General features: G+C 42.6%; 1 protein-coding gene across 1 annotated transcript in view; it reads left to right on the top strand.

Annotated features, from left to right (window-relative positions):
• The window catches only part of dis3l (DIS3 like exosome 3'-5' exoribonuclease), a 40,446-nt gene that overhangs the window by 15,643 nt on the left and 3,433 nt on the right, over positions 1-21,370 (top strand). Inside the window, exons 6-17 of the mRNA XM_087842680.1 lie at positions 799-877; positions 988-1,161; positions 7,144-7,313; positions 8,051-8,212; positions 10,141-10,388; positions 13,082-13,174; positions 13,257-13,545; positions 15,867-16,102; positions 17,904-18,058; positions 18,207-18,385; positions 18,476-18,621; positions 19,916-20,087. Of these exons, the coding sequence (XP_087698806.1) occupies positions 799-877; positions 988-1,161; positions 7,144-7,313; positions 8,051-8,212; positions 10,141-10,388; positions 13,082-13,174; positions 13,257-13,545; positions 15,867-16,102; positions 17,904-18,058; positions 18,207-18,385; positions 18,476-18,621; positions 19,916-20,087 (2,103 nt within the window). The remainder of the gene's footprint in view (positions 1-798; positions 878-987; positions 1,162-7,143; positions 7,314-8,050; positions 8,213-10,140; positions 10,389-13,081; positions 13,175-13,256; positions 13,546-15,866; positions 16,103-17,903; positions 18,059-18,206; positions 18,386-18,475; positions 18,622-19,915; positions 20,088-21,370) is intronic.

The raw sequence follows: 21,370 nt of genomic DNA, 5'->3' as shown, positions 1-21,370 counted from the left end.
AATTAAAGTTATAGTTTTTACACAGCTGAATAAACGTCAAGCAGACAGCTGATTATCAGAAGTGTGAGATGCTCGAGAATTTACTCCGGTGTCCTGTTATATTTTAGATAGCAAGGAGTTTATTAAACTTCACCGAAACAATCTGCAAATTTCATTAAAATTTAACAAACTATCATCTTGTCTTTATTTTTAGTTAGCACATACCTTACACACTTAAAGCTGTAAGCTAATGATAGTTATATAAGAGCAGATGCTGCTGGTGCAATAAGCTGTACGTTTTACGTCCAATGGATGATGATCTGATTAGTCGACTAATCGCAAAAATAATCGGTGACTAGTCGACTATCAAAATAATTGTGGCAGCCCTAGTTGTAATGGAAGAACGTGTTGAGATCAGGAGTGTCTGTAATTGACTGATTGTATTTTTGTGTACCACAAAGAGCGCACAGCCAGTCTGTGGAAGCCAAAATTCTGGCTGGGTTGGGGATCAAACACTTCACTCAGGGACCTGCAAGTCACCTTATGGCTTTTATTTAATGTTTTTTTGATTCTAGGTTTTTGTTGATATTCTATCGCTCTCCATTAAATGAAACTAACATTAAAGAAATAACATGAATAATTGTTCTTTCTTTGTAACTGAGGAAACCTACAAATTCAGCAGTGATAATTATTTCCCCAACTGTACCTGAGCAGGTGTGGAGATGTCACAAAGAGAAGGCAGTGGAGTTTTTCACCAGATTGTTTAACACAACCTCAGTGGCAGAAGAGTAAATGTGTTGTTTCATTCCTTTTTACTAGGGTACACTGAATGTTAACAAGCATCGGGCACAGAATGAGGCTTTCGTCAGGCCGAAGAACTTCTCAACCAAGAGCACAGGTGAAAACGCCTTACACTTTCAAAACAGGTGGAACAGACACATTAAACTTATATTTGCTAAACGTTTCTGATCTCTTCTCCCGACTTTGACCCCCCCCTGTCCATCTTAGATCTGACTTGGGATGTGCTTGTGTATGGTCGAAAAAATCGAAACAGAGCAGTGCACGGGGACGAGGTTGTGGTGGAGTTGTTGCCCAAGAACGAGTGGAGAGGGAGGGACACAGCCCTGACTGATGGGGATGAAAAAACTGGAGAGGACAATGAGAGCACACCTCTGCCAACAGGTGGGAATGTTTGTATTTATATTTGTATTTAATGATATTTTGTGTATTATATTTTCTGTCTGATTTGCCTAAAATATGTTCAGGATATCTTACAAATAAGTAATGAAAACAATGAAGCATCTTGATATATAAAGTCAATAATATTGACTTTATATGAACGGTTCGATCTAGTGCTGCTCAATTAATCGAATTTTAATCACGATTACGATCTGTTCTTTCAACAATCATTAAAAATGACTGAGCCGATTATTAGCCCCTCCCTCGTGCTTTACTCTCGCGCTGCTCCGTGTGGCAAATCGAGCGCATCTCTCTGCATTTCCAACACGTGTCACAACAATTAAGAGCAGCGGTCTCCAACCTTTTTTGCGCCACAGACCGGTTTATGCCCGACAATATTTTCATGGACCGGCCTTTAAGGTGTCGCGGATAAATACAACAAGATAAAACTAGTACCGGTACCGAAAAAAGAAGATTTATTATATTATATTTATTCATAACACACGTGAAAAGACCCAGGAAAACCGAGTAAACGATAAAAACGATAACAAAATAACGCTGAAAACCGATAAAAACCCTGAAAACTATACATTTCACACCTGAGCCTCAACTCTCGCAGCCCGGTACCAAACGACTCACGGACCGGTACCGGTCCGAGGCCCGGGGGTTGGAGACCGCTGATTAAGAGGACCCGAGGGAAGCTCGGAAAGCTAAGCAGAAGTTATTTGGAGAGGAGAGTGACTGCTGTTGGTTGAAAAGAGGTAAAAAAACTTGAGTGGTGTGGAAACATTATGGGTTCATGAGTCAGACGTGGATCAAGTAGACACAGTGTGTAAACTTTGCTACAGTGTCGTAGCTGCACCACAGAGCAACACTGCAAAGTTCACTAAACACAGATGTTTACATTTTTCATTTATTTCTTATATTGCAAACATTTGCACTGTTATCAGTATTTGCACTATTTTATATTATTTTTGACAATCTTTAAAGTCATTATTCAACACATTGTTATTGTTAAATAAATATCGTCAAATAATCGAGATCTCAGTGAAAATAATCGTGATTATCATTTTTGCCATAATCGAGCAGCCCTAGTTCGATCCGTGGCTCCCCGAGTCTGCATGCCAAGTATCTTTGGGAAAGATACTAACCCCAAGTTGCTCTCCGATGCATCCATTGGAGTATAGTGAGTGTGAATGTTGCTTAGTAAGCACTTAAACGCATAGAAGGAAGTGCTCGTGTGAATGGGGTGATTGGGTGAATGTGGCATGTTTGAGTGCTCCGGGAGAGTAGAAAAGAGCTGTATAAGAATGAGTCCATTCACCATTCTTGTTTATATCACCTGCATGAAGCAACATTATAAGAACATATTTGGGTGAAATAACATGTGCATTTTGGAAGCTGTTTTCTGGACATAGTTTATAGTTATAGAGCAGGCATTTACAATTAAACTTTTTTTAAAGTTGCTACTGATTTTTATTACAGTTCTGGTGTAATTTGGCATAACTGAACCTATTCTCCATGGTTCCATTCGTCAGGGAATAGCTTCCTGACAGCCACATTTCCAGAGATTCAAATAATGATGAAGTTTCGTCGAACAACTCAAGGGCCAAATGCATCTCTCAGGTTCTGTGTCACGTCTTTGCTGATTTTTTTCCTGCTTTTTAATGACATGGCAGATATTGTTCATTGTCTGACACCTTTTCTTTTGTCCAATACAAAAGAAAGTTTTAAGTCTAGGAGACACAAATGGCAGGGAACGCATACTGAGCTTCCACTAACATACAGTTCCCTTTACCAAACACAGCAGAACAGAGACAGACGGGTCCCCATAAGTTTGCCAGTTTAACCTCGCAAATGACAAAAGAGAGAAAGAAAGAAAGACACTGATTAATTAAGCACACAACTCAGGGCCCAGTATTCAAAAGGCAAGGAACACTCCTGCAACTACACACGTGCACTCACACAAATAATCAATAATCTTTTCAGCTGTGGCAGACCTGGAACAGGGAGGGATAGTTCAGGTCCAAAAATACTATTTTAGCTTGTCACACTTTTAATTTGGCTAACACACTGTGTTTTGTGACATCTTGTTGTTTATTTTGATGAAGAAGTTTAGCAAAGATAAATAATTTACATAAAAAATATGCAACACATAAAATAAATTTTAATCTAACTGGAGTCAATTGACCATTGTTAACCCTTCTTATTGTTATTATTTTTACACACGAGGTCTTAAGGACAAAAAAATTCTCCCCTGCAGGCGGTTTATCCTCCAAGCTCAGGTCCTCTACCAGAGGCCTGAGCTTGAGGGTCCTGTGCAGCATCTCTGCTGTTCCCAGGACTGCGCTCTTCTGGACAGAGATCTCAGATGTTATTCCCGGGATCTGCTGGAGCCACTCGCCTAGCTTGGGAGTCACTGCACCGAGTGCTCAGGTTACCACTGGGACCACCGTCACCTTCACCTCCACATCTTCTCTGAGCTCTTCTCTGAGCCCTTGGTACTCTAGCTTCTCACGTTCCTTCGTCCTGATGTTCCTGATGATTGCTAAATCTGTCACTACAGCCGTCTTCCTCTGCTTGTTCACCACCACTATGTCCGGTTAGCCTTCACCATTTCGTCTGTCTGTATCTGGAAGCCCCGAAGCTCTCGGTCATTCTCCACCACACTAAGGGGCGTCTCCCGTTTTGACCTCGGGACTTCCAGGTTATACTCGGCACAGATATTCCCTGTACACTATGCCGGCTACTTGGTTATGGCGTCCCATGTATGTCTGCTAGCATCTTGCACCCTGCTGTTATGTGCTGGATTGTCTCAGGGGCATTTACGCAGCTTGTATCTGGGGTCTTGACTGACTGGTCTGGTAGACCCCAGCCTCAATGGATCTTGTACTTATGGCTTCTTGTGCTGCCATGATTAGTGCCTCTGTGCTGTCTTTCAGTCCAGTCCAGCCACTGGTAGGATTTCTGGATGTGAGCTAGTTCTTTTATCTGTTGGTGGTACTGTGCAGGAGCCGGTCCTTCCATCATGGTTCCTCTTCTTGCTCCTCTTTCTTGGGTTTCTGGTGCCTGAGTTATTCACTAAGCACACCTGAAGCGTGTGAAAAGTGTGGACACACCTTTTTTTTAGTGGTTTTTCTGTCATGGTTTGGTACTTCTACATAGTAGATTCTCACTGAAGGCATCAAAACTATGAATGAACACATATGTAATTATGTAGTAAACAATAAAAGTGTCAAATAACTCAAAACATGTTTTATATTTTAGATTCTTCAAATTAGCCACCCTTTGCTTTGATTACTACATTGCACACTCTTGGGAGGTGTATGCAGTGTGTGAGTATGGAGTGTCTGAGCCATTTGGTCATTCGTTGCAAGAGCTTAGACTCGTTCACAGTGGGTGTTGGACCCTGCCAGGGCTGACCTTTGTCACCAATTATAACTTTTATGGACAGAATTTCTAGGCATAGAAAGATGGAAGGCTTCCACTCTCAGAATCTTGTCTCTACTTTTCACAGATGATGTGGTTCTCTTGGCTTCACCAGGTGGTGGCCTCCACCTTGCACTGGAGTGGTTTACAGCAGAGTATGAAGCAGTGCACAGACAAGTTGCTGCTTGTTCACCAGATATTTAGACGCTGCAGTGATGTGGATGCTGTCCTGGTCTGTCGTGTTGAAAAGAGAGCTGAACATAAAAGCGAAGCTCTCGATTTGCCAGTCGATCTACATCCTTACGTTCACCTATGGTCACGAGCTCTGGTTAGTGACCGAGAGAACAAGATTGGAGATACAAGGGGAGAAAGTGGGCTTTCTGTCCTCCAAATCGAAAGGAGCCAGTTGAGGTGGTGCGGGCATTCGGCAAGGATGCCTCCTGAGTGAGGTGTTCCAGCCATGGAAGGATGCCCTGGGGCAGACCCAGGATATACTGACCTGGGAATACCTTGGTGTTACCCTGGATCAGCACCGGCTCCCCCCAGTGCTGCGTTCTCTCCTCTGCTCTTCTCCCTGTACACTAACTGCTGCACCTCCACCCACCAGTCTGTCAAGCTAATCAAGTTTGCAGATGACACCACCGCTATCGGACTCATCTCAGACGGGGATGAGTCTGCCTACAGGAGGGAGGTTGAACGTCTGGTGTCCTGGTGCAGCCACAACAACCTGGTGCTGAACGCCCAGAAGACAGTGGAGATTATTGTGGACTTCAGGAAGCACACAGCCCCACTCCCCCCCATCATCCTGACTGACACCCTCATCACCTCTGTGGACTCATTCCACTTCCTGGGTACCACCATCACCCAGGACCTCAAGTGGGAGCCTCCGTCACCTCCGTCATAAAGAAGGCTCAGCAGAGGATGTACTTCCTGAGGCAGCTGAAGAAATTCAACCTGCCAGCACGGACGATGATGCAATTCTACACCGCAATAATCGCGTCCATCCTCACTTCCTCCATCACCGTGTGGTACGCTGGAGCCACTATCAGGGACAGAGACTGCAGCGTGTTGTGCGCTCTGCTGAGAAGGTGATTGGCTGCAGACTCCCATCTCTGCAGGACCTGTACACCTCCAGGACACTGGGGCGTGCAGCTCGGATCACAGCTGACCCTTCTCACCCTGGACTCAGTCTGTTTGACCTGCTCCCCTCAGGCAGGAGGCTCCGGTCCATTCGCACCAGAACCTCTCGCCATAAGAACAGTTTCTTCCCTTCTGCTGTTGGACTCATGAACAATAACCATATGATTAGGGATGGGTATCGTTTAGGTTTTATCCGATACCGGTGCCAAACCGGTACTTTTGAAACGGTGCCGGTGCTTAAACGGTGCTCAAACCGGTGCTTAAAGAATGGAGAACACAAAATTGGTCCAAAAACCTCTCATGTTCAGCTGTTTTTTTGTAAAAAGATAACAATGTTAGCCTTTTCTGCAGCTATGGGGCATATATGGTATCACTCTTGGCTGGAAGCAGCTTAAACAATGGAAAAAACACAAACTTTGTCCAAAAACCTCTCATGTTTAACTGTTTTCCACTTTTTCTTTGGTCATTTTAGCCTTTTTGTCCAGGGTGAAGGGAGTATCTGCCATCAAACAAGAAGACAGCCGCATGTAGCTATGATGATGTTTGCTAGTTCACCTTACATGCATTAATGTAATAACGTGGTTAGCCTACTCAACGTAAATTACACACGAACAACATTAAGCTACTCACGCAGAGAAGAACGGCTGCTGCTGCATCATCATCCTCATCATTTCTGCTACACTGGCAGGGCTAGGGGCCAGGACTCTCCTCTTCGGGTTTTTGGGGGATGTTGCTAACTCCGGTCCGATACGGTGCATTTCTCGGCTTTTAAAAAAAACGCTATGCGTCGCCAGGTGTTTCATCGGATTCGAGGTGTTACCTCCTTTGACAGTATCACAGTATCAGCTTAAAGCACTTGTTGCAGCTGCTGAGTTTGCATCTTTTGCTGTGAAGTACAGCCAGACTTTTGACCACTTCGCCTTGGGCATTTTTAATCTGTAGCTCTGCTCTAAAAGAACGTACGTACCTGGACCCGCCTACTATCCTCGGAAACGTAAAATGATTGGCTAGAATCTAAAGTGTATCACAGCTCAGGAAAAAAAAGCACCGAAATGTGCGCTGCTTTTCAGTCTGGTTACTACCATTTATGTCAGAACTGGTGCTATCATGGCACCAGATACCGGTACCCATCCCTACATATGACTGTTCCCACCACTAACATGTATATATCTATCTGCTTAGCACTTTTAAATTCAATTTTATGTTTATTTAAGTGTTTGTTTTACAGTATGTTTCACACTCAGTACCGCAGCAATTTCCTAATGTTGTAAACCTCAACATTTGGCAATAAAACCCTTTCTGATTCTGACAAACTAGGAGAGGCTAAAGCGTTTTATTATAATGTTAACTGCAGACCATGTTAAGGATAGTCTATAAATGTCTCTCTGTACTGATGTCTGACATTTAACCCCACAGGTCGTATTGTAGGGATCCTGCAGAGGAACTGGAGAGACTACGTGGTAACTTTCCCCACTAGGGATGGGATTCAGTCCCAGAGCAGGAATTCCCAGCGGATACTGACCATACCTTGGGACCAGCGTATTCCTAAAATCCGCATCAGTACTCAACAGGCTGAAGCTCTGCAGGTCTGACTTGACTTGCATCTATAGGTTGATTTTATTTTCATGATGTACATTATGGCTTAGTCACATGAGTAAGAATAGGAAACAAACAGTGCTTTTCCAGTGATTGCAGTGAATATTTTGCATTCAGCGATCAATTACAAGTAGTTACGGCAACCAACTGGTCGATCAAAGGTTGAGAATACAACACTGTCAACCTCTGGATGAACGCTTTCAAGGTGATTGCCTTGAAAAGCAGGACTCTATCTGCAGACAGTCGAGGTCCACCCCGGGCTCACTGCAGTCACTCTAACAGCAAAACTCTAGAGTACCCGTGTAATGTCATTTTGTGGTTAAATCACCATCCTGCAGCAACTACAGCAGAAACTTTACATTTGTTTCAAAACTATGAATTTAAGGCTGGACATGATTACACGATATTATTACAGATTGCATTTAATTATCAGCTTTACCTTTTTTACTTGAAAAGCGGACTTATTCCATCTTATCACCGTTCGATTGGTGTTTTGCACCCTTTAAATAAAAGTAACTGACTGAGAGTAGTTGCAGAATTAGTCCCCATCTTCCAAAGAAGCATTTCAAAGCCAACAATATTGCAAATTCATTGCACATAGCAACACCGATTTTGTTTGCGCTCCAGTCTCTAGTGTTACTGTAGCATTATGCTTTTGTCTCATAGTGTGACCAGTGTTTGCTAAGTGCTGTCTCATTTCTATCCCTGTCTTCTCATCCTCACCTAGGACCACAGAGTCGTGGTGCGCATTGATTCATGGGAAAGCACGTCATTCTATCCCAACGGCCATAGTGTACGGGTTTTGGGTCGAGCTGGAGAGCTTGAGACTGAGGTCCAGACCATCCTCATAGAGAACTGCATCCATATTCTTCCTTTCTCAGACGCACAGGTGAGAGCACCTACGTTAGAGATAAATTCAAGTTTTTGCATCTCTAAAAGGCAAATTCCACAAGCCTGTATAGTATGTTTCACCTTTTGTATTTAGCTGTTGTGAACCCATCAGCAATCATTGTGAATATAAATATTATGATAAAATGTGATTTTTTTTTTTTTTTTTAAAAAATGAAAATGTCTTTAAAAACTATGTCTATAAATTGCAATTAAACAGTTAAATTCAACCATAATTGACGCAAACGGTGGCAAATACCCATCTACAGAGTTTGGAAATACTTTGGTGAGTAATTTGCTTCATGCTGTGTAGGGATGGGTACCGGTATGGCAGCGGTTCTGACATAAATGGTAGTAACCAGACCAAAAAGAAGCGCACATTTCAGTGCTTTATTTCGGTGCTTTTTTTTGTCATACACTTTAGATTCTAGCCAATCATTTTACGTTTCCGAGGATAGTAGGCGGGTCCAGGTACGTACGTTCTTTTAGAGCAGAGCTACAGATTAAAAATGCCCAAGGCGAAGCGGTCAAAAGTCTGGCTGTACTTCACAGCAAAAGATGCAAACTCAGCAGCTGCAACAAGTGCTTTAAGCTGATACTGTGATACTGTCAAAGGAGGTAACACCTCAAATCTGATGAAACACCTGGCGACGCATAGCGTTTTTTTTAAAAGCCGAGAAATGCGCCGTATTTGATAGCTTGCTGCGAGACCTCACACCGAGCACATCTACTGCGGGTGTGGTGCCTGTTATCAACCCGGAGTTAGCAACATCCCCCAAAAACCCGAAGAGGAGAGTCCTGGCCCCTAGCCCTGCCAGTGTAGCAGAAATGATGATGATGATGATGCAGCAGCAGCCGTTCTTCTCTGCGTGAGTAGCTTAATGTTGTTCGTGTGTAATTTACGTTGAGTAGGCTAACCACGTTATTACATTAATGCATGTAAGGTGAACTAGCAAACATCATCATAGCTACATGCAGCTGTCTTCTTGTTTGATGGCAGATACTCCCTTCACCCTGGACAAAAAGGCTAAAATGACCAAAGAAAAAGTGGAAAACAGTTAAACATGAGAGGTTTTTGGACAAAGTTTGTGGTTTTTCCATTGATTAAGCTGCTTCCAGCCAAGAGTGATGCCATATATGCCCCATAGCTGCAGAAAAGGCTAACATTGTTATCTTTTTACAAAAAAACAGCTGAACATGAGAGGTTTTTGGACCAATTTTGTGTTCTCCATTCTTTAAGCACCGGCACCGTTTCAAAAGTACCGGTCTGGCACCGGTATCGGATAAAACCTAAACGATACCCATCCCTAGTTGCAATGGGCTGTAACAAAGGACAAGCACAGATGAGTCCACTATCATAGACTGTAACATCATTCATAATTGTTTATGTTATAAAGGGGGTGGCAGTAGAGCTTCTGTGATTGGTCACATCAGAGAGTGCTTGGTTGCTTGGTTATCAGAGAGTTACCATAGTAACCAAAGGTTTTAAAGATGAAAATATTGCTCAAATCAACAAAATATTAAGGAATCATTAAATATGTGGAATAGTTCGTTCTTTCCTTTTTTCATCAGTGGTTTACACACTGGCTTGGCAGGCAAAATGTCTCTGGTTCGATTGCAGCCGGAGATACAAATCAGGGTTGTGCCTGGAAGGGCATCTGGTATGAAACTCTGCCATATCAAAAGATGCTGAGCTATCAGTGTGGTGACCCCTTGTGACAAGGAAGCAACTGAAAGTAAAACACTGTTTTGCTTTGTCTTTGTGTAAAGTGTCCTTGAGTGTTTTGAAAGGCGCTTTCAAATAAAATGTATTATTATTATTATTAATATTATTAATGTTTTGTACAGAATTATAACAAAATGTGACAAAATGTGAAAAGTTCAAAAGACTATGCGGCTGTTTAGCTGTGCCTGTCCGTCTGCCATCAGCTGAGAGAGATGCCGGTCAACTCTCTGGAGAAGCCGTGGACGGTAGACCCCTCTGAGGTGGCGGAGCGGCGGGATCTTAGGGACAGTCACCTGGTGTTCAGCATTGATCCACGCGGCTGTGAAGATGTAGACGACACGCTGTCTGTACGCAAGCTGCCCAACAGAAGGCTGGAGCTGGGAGTTCACATCGCTGATGTCACTCACTTTGTCAAAGAGGGCTCGCTCACAGACTTGGAGGCACGTTCAAGGTGAGGAACTGGTTGGAGTGGTTGGGTAGAGTAGGTGGGATAAAGGATAAAAGAAAAGCTACCTTACAGCATCTTGCATAAGTGTTCAGAGGAACTTTCAGAAGTACAAAGAGGCAAGAAAGTTGTTGCCTGAATTAATGTTGCAGCAGTAGCATGCCTTATAGCGCAATTATAAATAACACACCTTAAATAAGGCTCGTGTCTGTTTTGAGTCACAGATGTGAAGCATTAAGCCTTAAATGTCTATCATTTAATCACATGTAGAAGGACTTCACAGGGTCCATTATGGCTTTGAAAGTACGTTGTTGGTTCAATCCCTGGTGCCTTCAGGCTTCATGTTAAAGTCACCTTGCTCAAAATATTTAACCCCCAAATTTCCCTGGATGCATCCATTAGTGTGAGTGTGCATGTGAGAGAAACTGCTTAAAGGTACAGACTAACACGCTGTATGAATATGTGTGTGAATGGACGAATGCTGGTTGTACTAAAAGGTGGTTGGGGTTCTCACAGTAGAGACCTGCTACATACAGAATATAGTGGTCCATGTTATTATGAAGGACTTGTGCTCATTTTGAGTACGATGCCGTTAACAGGACAGGGGAATGTTTCCCGCTGTGGGAAAGCCTTAATGATTTTCACTGTGGCCTTCATAAACATATATTACTACGGGATAGGGATGCACCGATACCGATACTGGTATCGGGTATCGGGGCCGATACTGTAAAATGTGTGTGTACTCATACTCGTAAAAGTTAACCGATACCATGAACCGATACCAACTTATTTCATTAATCAGAGGGTGGCTTGTCATTTCTGTTGTAGTTTTTTAGATTGGCCACTAGGGGGACATCCCGCACTAAACAGACACAGGGTTAGGCGAGTGAGACTGGCAGCTCCAGATAAAAAAGAGAAACTGGAGGCTGCTGTAGCTAGGCTAAACAAAATGTCAGCAGTGTGGAACAGCCAACTTTAACTCAGGTTTTGGAAAAGCGATGAAAAATGTCAAGAGAAAATCCATGGGCAGTTAAAATAACAGAGGCTCGACTCATTTTATCGCTCTGGATGACCAGCCAATGCCGGTCGTGGAAAACAGGATTCTTCTCAGCATACTCGAGCTGCGATATGAAATTTGTAAAATTACAATGAGGAGACTCTGCAATAATTTAACAGAAGTGCTTATTTTTCACTTGAAATATTTTTGTGGTCATTTTTATTAAGATTTTATTTATTATCGGCAGAGAATAAAATAAAACCTGTCTTCCAATTCATTGCATTTGTGTGTGTGTGTGTGTGGTAGACGTATTGGTTTTTGTACTCTGTATCGGCAAATACTCAGATCCAAGTATTGGTTTGAAAAAATTGGTATTGTTGCATCCCTACTACGGGACATGGCAGCCATACAGCAAAAAAAGGAAAAATCGGTCCGCTTACAACTAAATTAGTTTTATTCTACTGAGTGGTAGAAGTAACGAACAGTGTGTCACACATCATTTGCTTTCAGATCCCCTTTGTAACGTTAAGGGTGTTAGGAAAACACTGGAGAGCAAAGGGTTTTTTCCAGACCTTGACTTAACTTAATGTTAATGGTTTGTCTATAATTGGCTTTCAGTGCATCTTATTAATAAAGAGGATGATGATACAAGACAGCTGAACCACAGTAATAGAACAAGAAGATATTCATCTGTGTTTATGTACAGATATATGCACATGATTTATTTAATGATGATTTAACAAATGAATAAATCTGAGTTAAAAATATCTGCAGTAAATGAAGTGAAGGTCGGGGCTGCAAAGGCAATGCTTGCACTTGATCAAATTTTCCTTCCTGGGATTGCATCGGGAGCTGGAGCCAAATGAAACATGCAGCGATGACACCATGTGACAGGGAAGCAGCCCAAAAACATTTGTATCACAGCTGAACGGCCGACAAATCTGCAGCAAATGCATTATGCTGTCATCTCGGTGTAATCTCGCTATAATCCACAATCTCTACGGAATTGATTCAGCACCTTGTTGAGTCTTGGAAGTGAAGAAATGAGTGTTCAGAAGGCAGAAGTGTCTAACCCAGTGCTAATGAAATGTATCTGATAAAGGCTGGTGAGTGTAGTCTGCAGATAAATTAGTAAGAAGGTCGATGAAGTGCATGTCGTTATTTAAAGGCAGCAGCAGCAGCAGCATGTACAGAAGAGTGACTGAGAGCAGAGTGAGGAGACTGTTAACAACGTGCACTTATAAAATAATACTGAAATCTTCCTATATATATTTTATGTTGTGATTTTTAATGTAGGTCCTCTGCTTTCTCTCTGACTTACTCTAAGATTCCACTTTACATTTCATAGCTGTCCACAAAGCACCGTGCAGATCAGCCACCCGTCCACTCGCCTCCTTCAGTTCCACACTCGAGTGTCACGATTGTTAAAGAAGCAAATTAAAATCTCATGAATGTGGTTTGAAGCCTTAAATTCTATTTCAGAAAATGGGGAATATTTATTAGATCATAAGAAAAACATTTTGCTTATTTATTTCATCCTGATTTATTAATAAACAGAAGGATGAAAATGACAAAGGTGGAACGAACTCTGAATATTTAATGCTTATTTTCAAATTCTGTCTCATTTTTGATTAGAAAGCAGATGATAAAGCTGCTGCTTTGATCTCATTGCCTTTTTATATTTATTATGTTACTTCTTAAGGGCTACAACCTACTACCTGGCAGACCGCAGGTACGACATGCTGCCTGCTGTTCTCAGCGCAGACCTTTGCTCGTTGCTGGGAGGTGCTGACAGGTTGGTAGACTTCCCATCACACGTTTCATTTTCATGTGCTTAAAATGCATGCTAGTTGTGTAACTGACACTTTCAAATTCAGGTATTCAATGAGCGTGCTTTGGGAGCTTGACGCAGAATCCCTCGAAGTCCAAGAGGTCTGGTATGGTCGTACGCTCATCCGCTCCTCCTATCAGCTCCACTACGAGCTGGCTCAGGCGCTCCTCAACGGAGAGCAGGTTGAGGTAGAGGAACTGGCCGCCCTGGGTCCTCAGGAAAAGGGTTCTAAGCTAGCTCAACTCACTGAGGCACTTGAGATGCTCACACATGTAGCCAGACATCTTCGGGCAAAGAGGGACAGAGGAGGAGCGCTGGAGCTGGAAGGAGTGGAGGTATGATTGGTTTCTTGTATCTTTATAGAGTATTATCTGTGTACTTAACAGTAAGACTATATAAATAAAGACTGCAAACATTTAAGATTCATGTTCTTAATTGAAAGCGTAAGCATGTTATAGCTGAGTGTCTAACCCTCACACATCGTCATTACTGACGTCTAACATGTGACACAAAATGATTCAATGAATCTTAAGTGAATCAAACAAAACAAACCGTGCACAAAGCTTCAGTGGAGAGAAATCCATTCTGCAGATTAAAAACTGGTGCCACTATCTTTCTGCCACATTTCAGCTGCAGAAGATTCTCCCTTCTAAGCTTCTGTCTAAGTGAAAGTTTGGTCATTTTGTCAGATGACATCATGGTTAGAAAATTCAGTATCAGTCACCCCAAGACACTTGATATTGTAATGTAAAGATCCCTCGGCCGAGGGGAGAAGATCAGGTCAAAAGACACCCTGTGGAAAAGGGCCAGGGATTAATGATAACTAATGATTAAATGGAGATTGGTCTATAAACATGTAGTCAGTGATAATGATGACAAAGATGCCACAGTCTATTGGAGCATAACTAAGGGAGGATTCAGGGTCACCAGCCCTAACTATGTGCTTTATAGCAAGAAGGAAAGTTTTAAATCTACTCTTAAAAGTAAAGATGGTGTTTGTCTGCCAAGTCCAAACTGGAAGCTGGTTCCACAGAAGAGGGGCCTGAAAACTGAAGGCTCTCCCTCCCATTCTACTTTTAAATACTCTAGGAACAACAAGTAGGCCTGCAGAGCGAGAGCGAAGTGCTCTAATAGGGTGATATGGTACTACAAGGTCATTAAGATAAGATGGGGCCTGATTATTTAAGACCTTGTATGTGAGGAGCAGGATTTTGAATTCTGGATTTAACAGGAAGCCAAAACAGGAGAAATCTGCTCTCTCTTTCTAGTCCCTGTCAGGACTCTTGCTGCAGCATTTTGGATTAACTGAAGGCTTTTCAGCGAGTTTTTTGGACATCCTGATAATAATGAATTGCAGTAGTCCAGCCTGGAAGTAATAAATGCATGAACTAGTTTTTCAGCATCACTCTGAGACAGGATATTTCTAACTTTAGAGATGTTGCACAAATGGAAGAACGCAGTGTTACATATTTGTTTAATATGTGCGTTGAAGGACATATCCTGGTCAAAAATGACTCCAAGGTTCCTCACAGTGTTACTGGAGGCCAAGGTAATGCCATCCAGAGTAAGAATCTGGTTAGATACCATATTTCTAACATGTTTAACTGAATGAATTTAGACGCAGGACTCTTCCAGATCTTTATGTTTAGTTTGGTTTTTTTGCTGTGTTATTTACAGAATTAGGCGTCAGAATTACAGATAGATACCATATATTTCTTTTCATTGATAATGAATGATAGCACGGTCTAATAGAGACGTTATTTTTCAAATCAGGCGTCTAAGCAGAACACGTTCCTCAGCAGAAAACATTTTATCAGAAAGTCATTTCAGTGAGAATATTGGAATAAAGAAACCGAGCACTCCACTGTGAAACCACTGACAGTTCACATTAGATCACAGACATTTATTCACAGCGGCTGGTTGGCCATCTGTTAAAACCTCATATGGACAATTCCTGTTGTTCTAGAAGATGCTCTCTAATAGGATGTCTTGGATTTATTTATTATTCAGTTATTGCATTCCTGTTGTGGCTGTCGCACACAGAATATTGATAAGAAGTAAAAATGATTCTCTAGGGTTGCTTCTGGGATCGTGGAAAAACCAATATATTTCTAAAAGTATGTTTAATGATTGAGCTGCCACCCAAAAATCCAGTTCTTATCTTGACAAAGCTGGATTATTGACCGCTGATGAAACATCTGCTGTGCTGAAGGATAAGGACAACAGATGTTTCATCTTCATCTATTATATAAAACGGCCAAAATTGTGTTCAAATCCAAACTTTCTGGCTTCTTTTGGTTCCTGCTGAAGTGCTTTGGTGCCTCAGTTCATCCTTAGTCTGAAAAAAGTTTTGTTTTCTCTTTAAGGCACATTTCCTTTAAGCTAACTTTCTTCTGATTGGCTGTCCACTATAAACAAAAAGAGCAGATCGGAGATGTTTCTGTGCCCATGACCAGAGCTGTTCTTACTGGTGTGATAGAGAGCTGAACTGTTTTCAGGTTGATTCATTCACATTTGGTTCTCCATGCAGGATGTGTTCCTGTCGAGTGGTGCATGTTCAACTGAGTTAAAGTCAACTGTAGTAAAATGTGGCCCACTGATGCATTTTCATATTCTTTTTCATTGAAGTCACGTTAGAAGCATTTTCCCTTTTCAGGTGGGTGCCCAGCTGGATGAGGAGAGGAACATTACGGCCCTGGTCCCTCGTCAGCCCCTGGAGGTCCACGAGACGGTGGCAGAGTGCATGATTTACGCCAACCACTGGGTGGCCCGCAAGATCCAGGAAGCTTTCCCCAACCAGGCCCTTCTACGGCGTCACCCACCACCACAACAGGAGCTCTTCAAGCAGCTGGTGGACACTGCAAAGGCCAAAGGTTTCACCGTTGACACCAGGTAATGTTTCTGACTGTTCAGTATAGAAACTGAGGAAATGCATGTTGTAGTCCATGTTCAGACACACAAGTGTGTGAACATGAAATGTTTGATAACACGGGGACACTGAGGTGTCACATGAGCAGTCGGACAAGAAGAAGACATTTTCCTTCAGTTCAGGTTGAGGTTGAAGCCAAATATGCTTCCAAGCCAAAGACTAGAACATATGATGAAGCATATCTTGCCTTTGGCTTCACCTTCACAGCAGCTGTCGTGGCGAGGTCGGTCTCCCCGACAGAATTGGTTTCCCTGGCGTCGGGAGCACACGCTGGGCTGTCCAAATCACGGACAAACAGGATCCCACATTGTTGATTTTTAGTTCACAAACACTTCTTCTAACGACGAACTACTCCTGAAACTTTGGAGTTTTTAGCTCTTTATACAGTAAAGTTACAGGATAAATATAATTATCAGGCAAAATGTCCTTCGTTTGTTAAAATAATCCGTCTGATACCGCGTGAGGACAATAAATATTTAATTTTCTGTTGTCACCCTTAAACTGAATGGTAATGTAACGACACTCAGTTTTCACTTTTTTACAAAACTCAAACATCACTACGTCCACGTCTGATTGTTTGTAATGGAGGCAGCGTGAACTGGATCCACACTCCGTGCCCAGCGAATGCTCGCCACGCAGGGGGAACACACACCGACCTCGGCACTGATCCTGCCGCAGTTTGTTCCCCCGCTTCAAATCACGGACAAACAGGATCCCACAGCTGTTTATGCTTTTTAGGGGTGAGGGAAAATGGATACTGTGTAGTATGGTGATATTTTGTTTGCTAATAATGTATGGATACAGGGACAGCAGAAATCGATATTTTGTTACAAAAAGGTTTTTGTGCTCTGACTTCAGAGCATGTTGATCCTTTTTCTGAGCAAGAATCCTGACATTCCTTCACTGTCCAAATGTGTTTAACTTGTTTTTGGCAGCAATAAACATGACAGTTTACTTATTTTAATTTAAGACATGTTTTATTTTAATTAAGTTTAAAACTTTTTTTATTTAATGTAAAATTATATTTTGTTTTAATTGACTTTCAAATTCTTCAGTTGCTGAAGGGGCTGCATAGTTTTCATAAACTGCATAGTTCAGAATAGCTATAATTGTACCAGATGGTTGATTCAGTTAAGTTGGACTAGACTGTAATACAAACCGTTCAGTTTGTCAACAATCAAACTGAAATGAGAGAAAGACTGAGTGTGAGACTTTGATATTAGATAAAATGAATATTGATAAAGTTTACCTTTATGTACAGAATCTGAATATCGCAAAATATTTTAAAAAATTGCAATAATATCGTATCGTGCGTTAAGTATTGTGATAATATCGTATCGTGGGATGTATGGTGATTCCCACCTCTATTGCTTTTAAACCCGTTTTGCACAGAGAGGCATTTTTTGAAAAATGTTTTGGTATCAATGTTGAATATTCTTACACAGGAAAAAAACAAACAAAACTCTACATCAAATAATTAAAGATGGTTTGTTTTTCTGTTTTTTAAAAGAGGTAGTGATTTATTTAATTACAACCTGTAATCTATTAGTTAACTTTTATTTGTTTAACTGTTTACAAAAGGTCTGAGGATCTGAACTGCAACAAAATATGAATGTGCGGTTGGAGGATTGTGGGGGGGGGACCACTGCTTTAAACCAACAGCAGAACCGGTCCCAGGACAAGAGACATGGTGATGCAAGTATGTGTGGCTGACTGCTGAGATGAGACCTCACTCATCTCTGGTCTCTGGCTCTGTTCCTTCAGGTCCAACAAGGCTTTGGCTGCCTCACTGGACCGAGCTGTGGACCCACAGGACCCCCTGGTGAACAGGTTGTTCAGAATGATGGCCACCACTGCTATGTCACAGGCTCTGTACTTCTCCACTGGTGCTCATCCTCAAGACCAATACTACCATTATGGTACGATACCTCTGCACAGCTTTTCCATGTCCATGAGTTTCAGTGTGACTGTGGGTCCATCCATCACACGTCTGCACACACGTATCCAACGTCTGTTGTTTGTGAACAATTATTTGACTAAGAACTGATATTTGCTTCGTTGTCGTAGGTCTGGCTCTGGATCGCTACACACACTTTACCTCACCCATCCGTCGGTACGCAGATATCGTCGTGCACCGCCTTCTCACCACAGCCCTGCACATGCAGAGGGGCGTCGTGTCTGGTAAAGCACCAGCCTGTAACAAAGAAGTGGAGGAAATGGCTCACCATGTCAACAGCAAGAACAGGGTCAGGGGTGTTTTATTGTTCGTGTTTTTCAATGATTCACCTCTTACTGTATTAACAGAAACTGTGCTGACGTCTGTGTTTCGTTTCCAGGCAGCGCAGGCAGCACAAATGCGATCCACAGCACTGTTTCAGTGTCTGTTCTTCAGAGACAGAGACCCTCAGACGGACCCGTGCTGTGTGGCTGACGCTGTTGTCTACTCCATTCGAGACAACGGTGTCTTGGTGTTTATCCCAGAGTAAGAGCCTTCAGTCCTGTGCTTTGTTTCATGCAGCTGTACAACAGCTCACAGACGGCCAACCACTCATGTTTTTAATAGACGAATTCAAAGTTTAAGACAATGAATGAATTTGTTGGAAGATGTAATTGCACGCTAATCAATGTATATTTAACAGTAGACACACTAGTTTTATTTTCTCTTAAATATGAGTTTTAAACTGTATAAATTTACTAAACAAATTCTTTAAACATTTATTGTGAGCGGGGGAAATTGGCTAAAACACCAAATCTTTTCTGTTAATTAACTTTAAATAAGTTAATTGCATTGCTGAAGTTGAGTCTGTGGGGGACGGTGCTTTGGAGCCAGCCTTGTGTCACAGAAGCTGCAGTTTGTGGCACTTCTACGTTAGCTTAGCGAACCTCTGGAGGTTGCTGCTTGTTTATTGCAAGGAAAGTGTAATTTAATAACATCAGTGTTCTCCGTGCTTGTGGTGTTTGTACAGGGATATGCAATATTAACAGTTTATTAAAATGTAACCTGTGGTCATTTTGAAAAGGCTGTAGAATCCATGTAATGATTAAAATCACAGGGCATAAAGCAGGTGGAGTGATTCAATTCAATTCAATTTTATTTATATAGCGCCAAATCACAACAAAAGTCGCCTCAAGGCGCTTCATAGATACAGAGAAAAACCCAACAATCATATTACCCCCTATGAGCAGCACTTTGGCGACAGTGGGAAGGAAAAACTCCCTTTTAACAGGAAGAAACCTCCAGCAGAACCAGGCTCAGGGAGGGGCGGGGCCATCTGCTGTGATTGGTTGGGGTGAGAGAAGGAAGACAGGATAAAGACATGCTGTGGAAGAGAGACAGAGGTTAATAACAGATATGATTCAATACAGAGAGGTCTGTTAATACATAGTGAGTGAGAAAGGTGACTGGAAAGGAAAAACTCAATGCATCATGGGAATCCCCCGGCAGCCTACATCTATTGCAGCATAACTAAGGGAGGATTCAGGGTCACCTGGTCCAGCCCTAACTATATGCTTTAGCAAAAAGGAAAGTTTGAAGCCTAATCTTAAAAGTAGAGATAGTGTCTGTCTCCCGAATCCAAACTGGAAGCTGGTTCCACAGAAGAGGGGCCTGAAAACTGAAGGCTCTGCCTCCCATTCTACTTTTAAATACTCTAGGAACAACAAGTAGGCCTGCAGAGTGGGAGCGAAGTGCTCTACTAGGGTGATATCACTGAGTAAGTAAGGCTGCCTTTAATCCTGTCATTCAGCACCTCTGACCACAGCCGTGTTGTTCACAGGTATGGTGTGAAGGGGCCCGTGTATCTGAAGAACAAAGAGGGCCTGGTGGTGGTAGCGGGACAGGACGGCAGCTGTGATTGGCAGGGTGGCGCTGTGCGAAAATACCCGGACCGCATTACCACCACCTCCAGCTGTGGCACCTCCACCTTCAAACTGTTTGACCACATCACCGTAAGTCACAGAAACACTAATCAGTCATTTTAGAAGGTTTCCAGTAGTGCAACGCCTAAAGGCGACGACTCCAAATATATACAAATGGTAAATGGCCTGTATTTATATAGCGCTTTACTCGTCCCTAAGGACCCCAAAGTGCTTTACACAACCAGTCATCCACACATTCACACACTGGTGATGGCAGCTACATTGTAGCCACAGCCACCCTGGGGCGCACTGACAGAGGCGAGGCTGCCGGACACTGGCGCCACCGGGCCCTCTGACCACCACCAGTAGGCAACGGCTGAAGTGTCTTGCCCAAGGACACAACGACCGAGACTGTCCGAGCCGGGGCTCGAACCGGCAACCTTCCGATTACAAGACGAACTCCCAACTCTTGAGCCACGATCGCACATGAGTGTATATGAATCACAGGTTCATACGACTACTGGATCTTTTGTGGTCCAACATTAAGATACTTTTTTATGATCTTGTTGTGATAAAGTGTTGTGTGTAGGGGGGGGCCCACTGTCATTTTTTATTTCTGAGGGAGATAAAAAATGACAGTGACAGTAATTGTCTATTGTTTTCACATAAACGTCTTTAAACGCTGCACGCTGTCACTCGATAAATGATCCATTGTTGATCTGCACACGTTTGTTACCACAAACATTGCATGCACTTATGTCACTGTCATGAGACACTCTTGCAAACAAACTCACGGTTTAGTAACACAGTAGAGCAGCGTGTTTACGGGACAGTAACAGTAATCCAATTACCTTTTTTGCAATAGTAATCCCTTACTTTACTCGTTACTTGAAAAAAGTAATCTAATTATGCGTTGCTGCCCATCACTGGTGTCAAGTTATATTAAGCTCAGGCATGTTACACACGATGATTGTGAGGAATAAGTACATGTGATTTAAGCAAAAAGAGCAGGAAACCCTAAGGTTAGCTAACAAAAATAAACTGAAGTAACAGTTTGTTATTCTCACATCTTTGGCTTTAAGACATGAAAAAGTGACAGAGTACTGCTGCTTCCACTGTTATAAATGGTAAATGGCCTGTATTTGTATAGCAAAGGCTTTTACTAGTCCCGCCTAGGGACCCCAAATCGCCTTACCCACCCACCCATTCACACACTGGTGGAGGCAGCTACAGTTGTAGCCCCAGCTGCCCTGGGGCAGACTGACAGAGGTGAGGCTGCCATATCGCGCCATCGGCCCTTCTGGCCAACACCAGTAGGCGGTAGGTGAAGTGTCTTGCCCAAGGACACAACGACCGAGACTGTCCGAGCCGGG

This window comes from Neolamprologus brichardi, chromosome 1, assembly GCF_056152115.1.
Source record: "Neolamprologus brichardi isolate AB-2024 chromosome 1, ASM5615211v1, whole genome shotgun sequence".
NCBI lineage: Eukaryota > Metazoa > Chordata > Actinopteri > Cichliformes > Cichlidae > Neolamprologus > Neolamprologus brichardi.
Note: the sequence above shows the minus strand (reverse complement) of the source record. Positions and strands in the feature narration are given on the sequence as shown.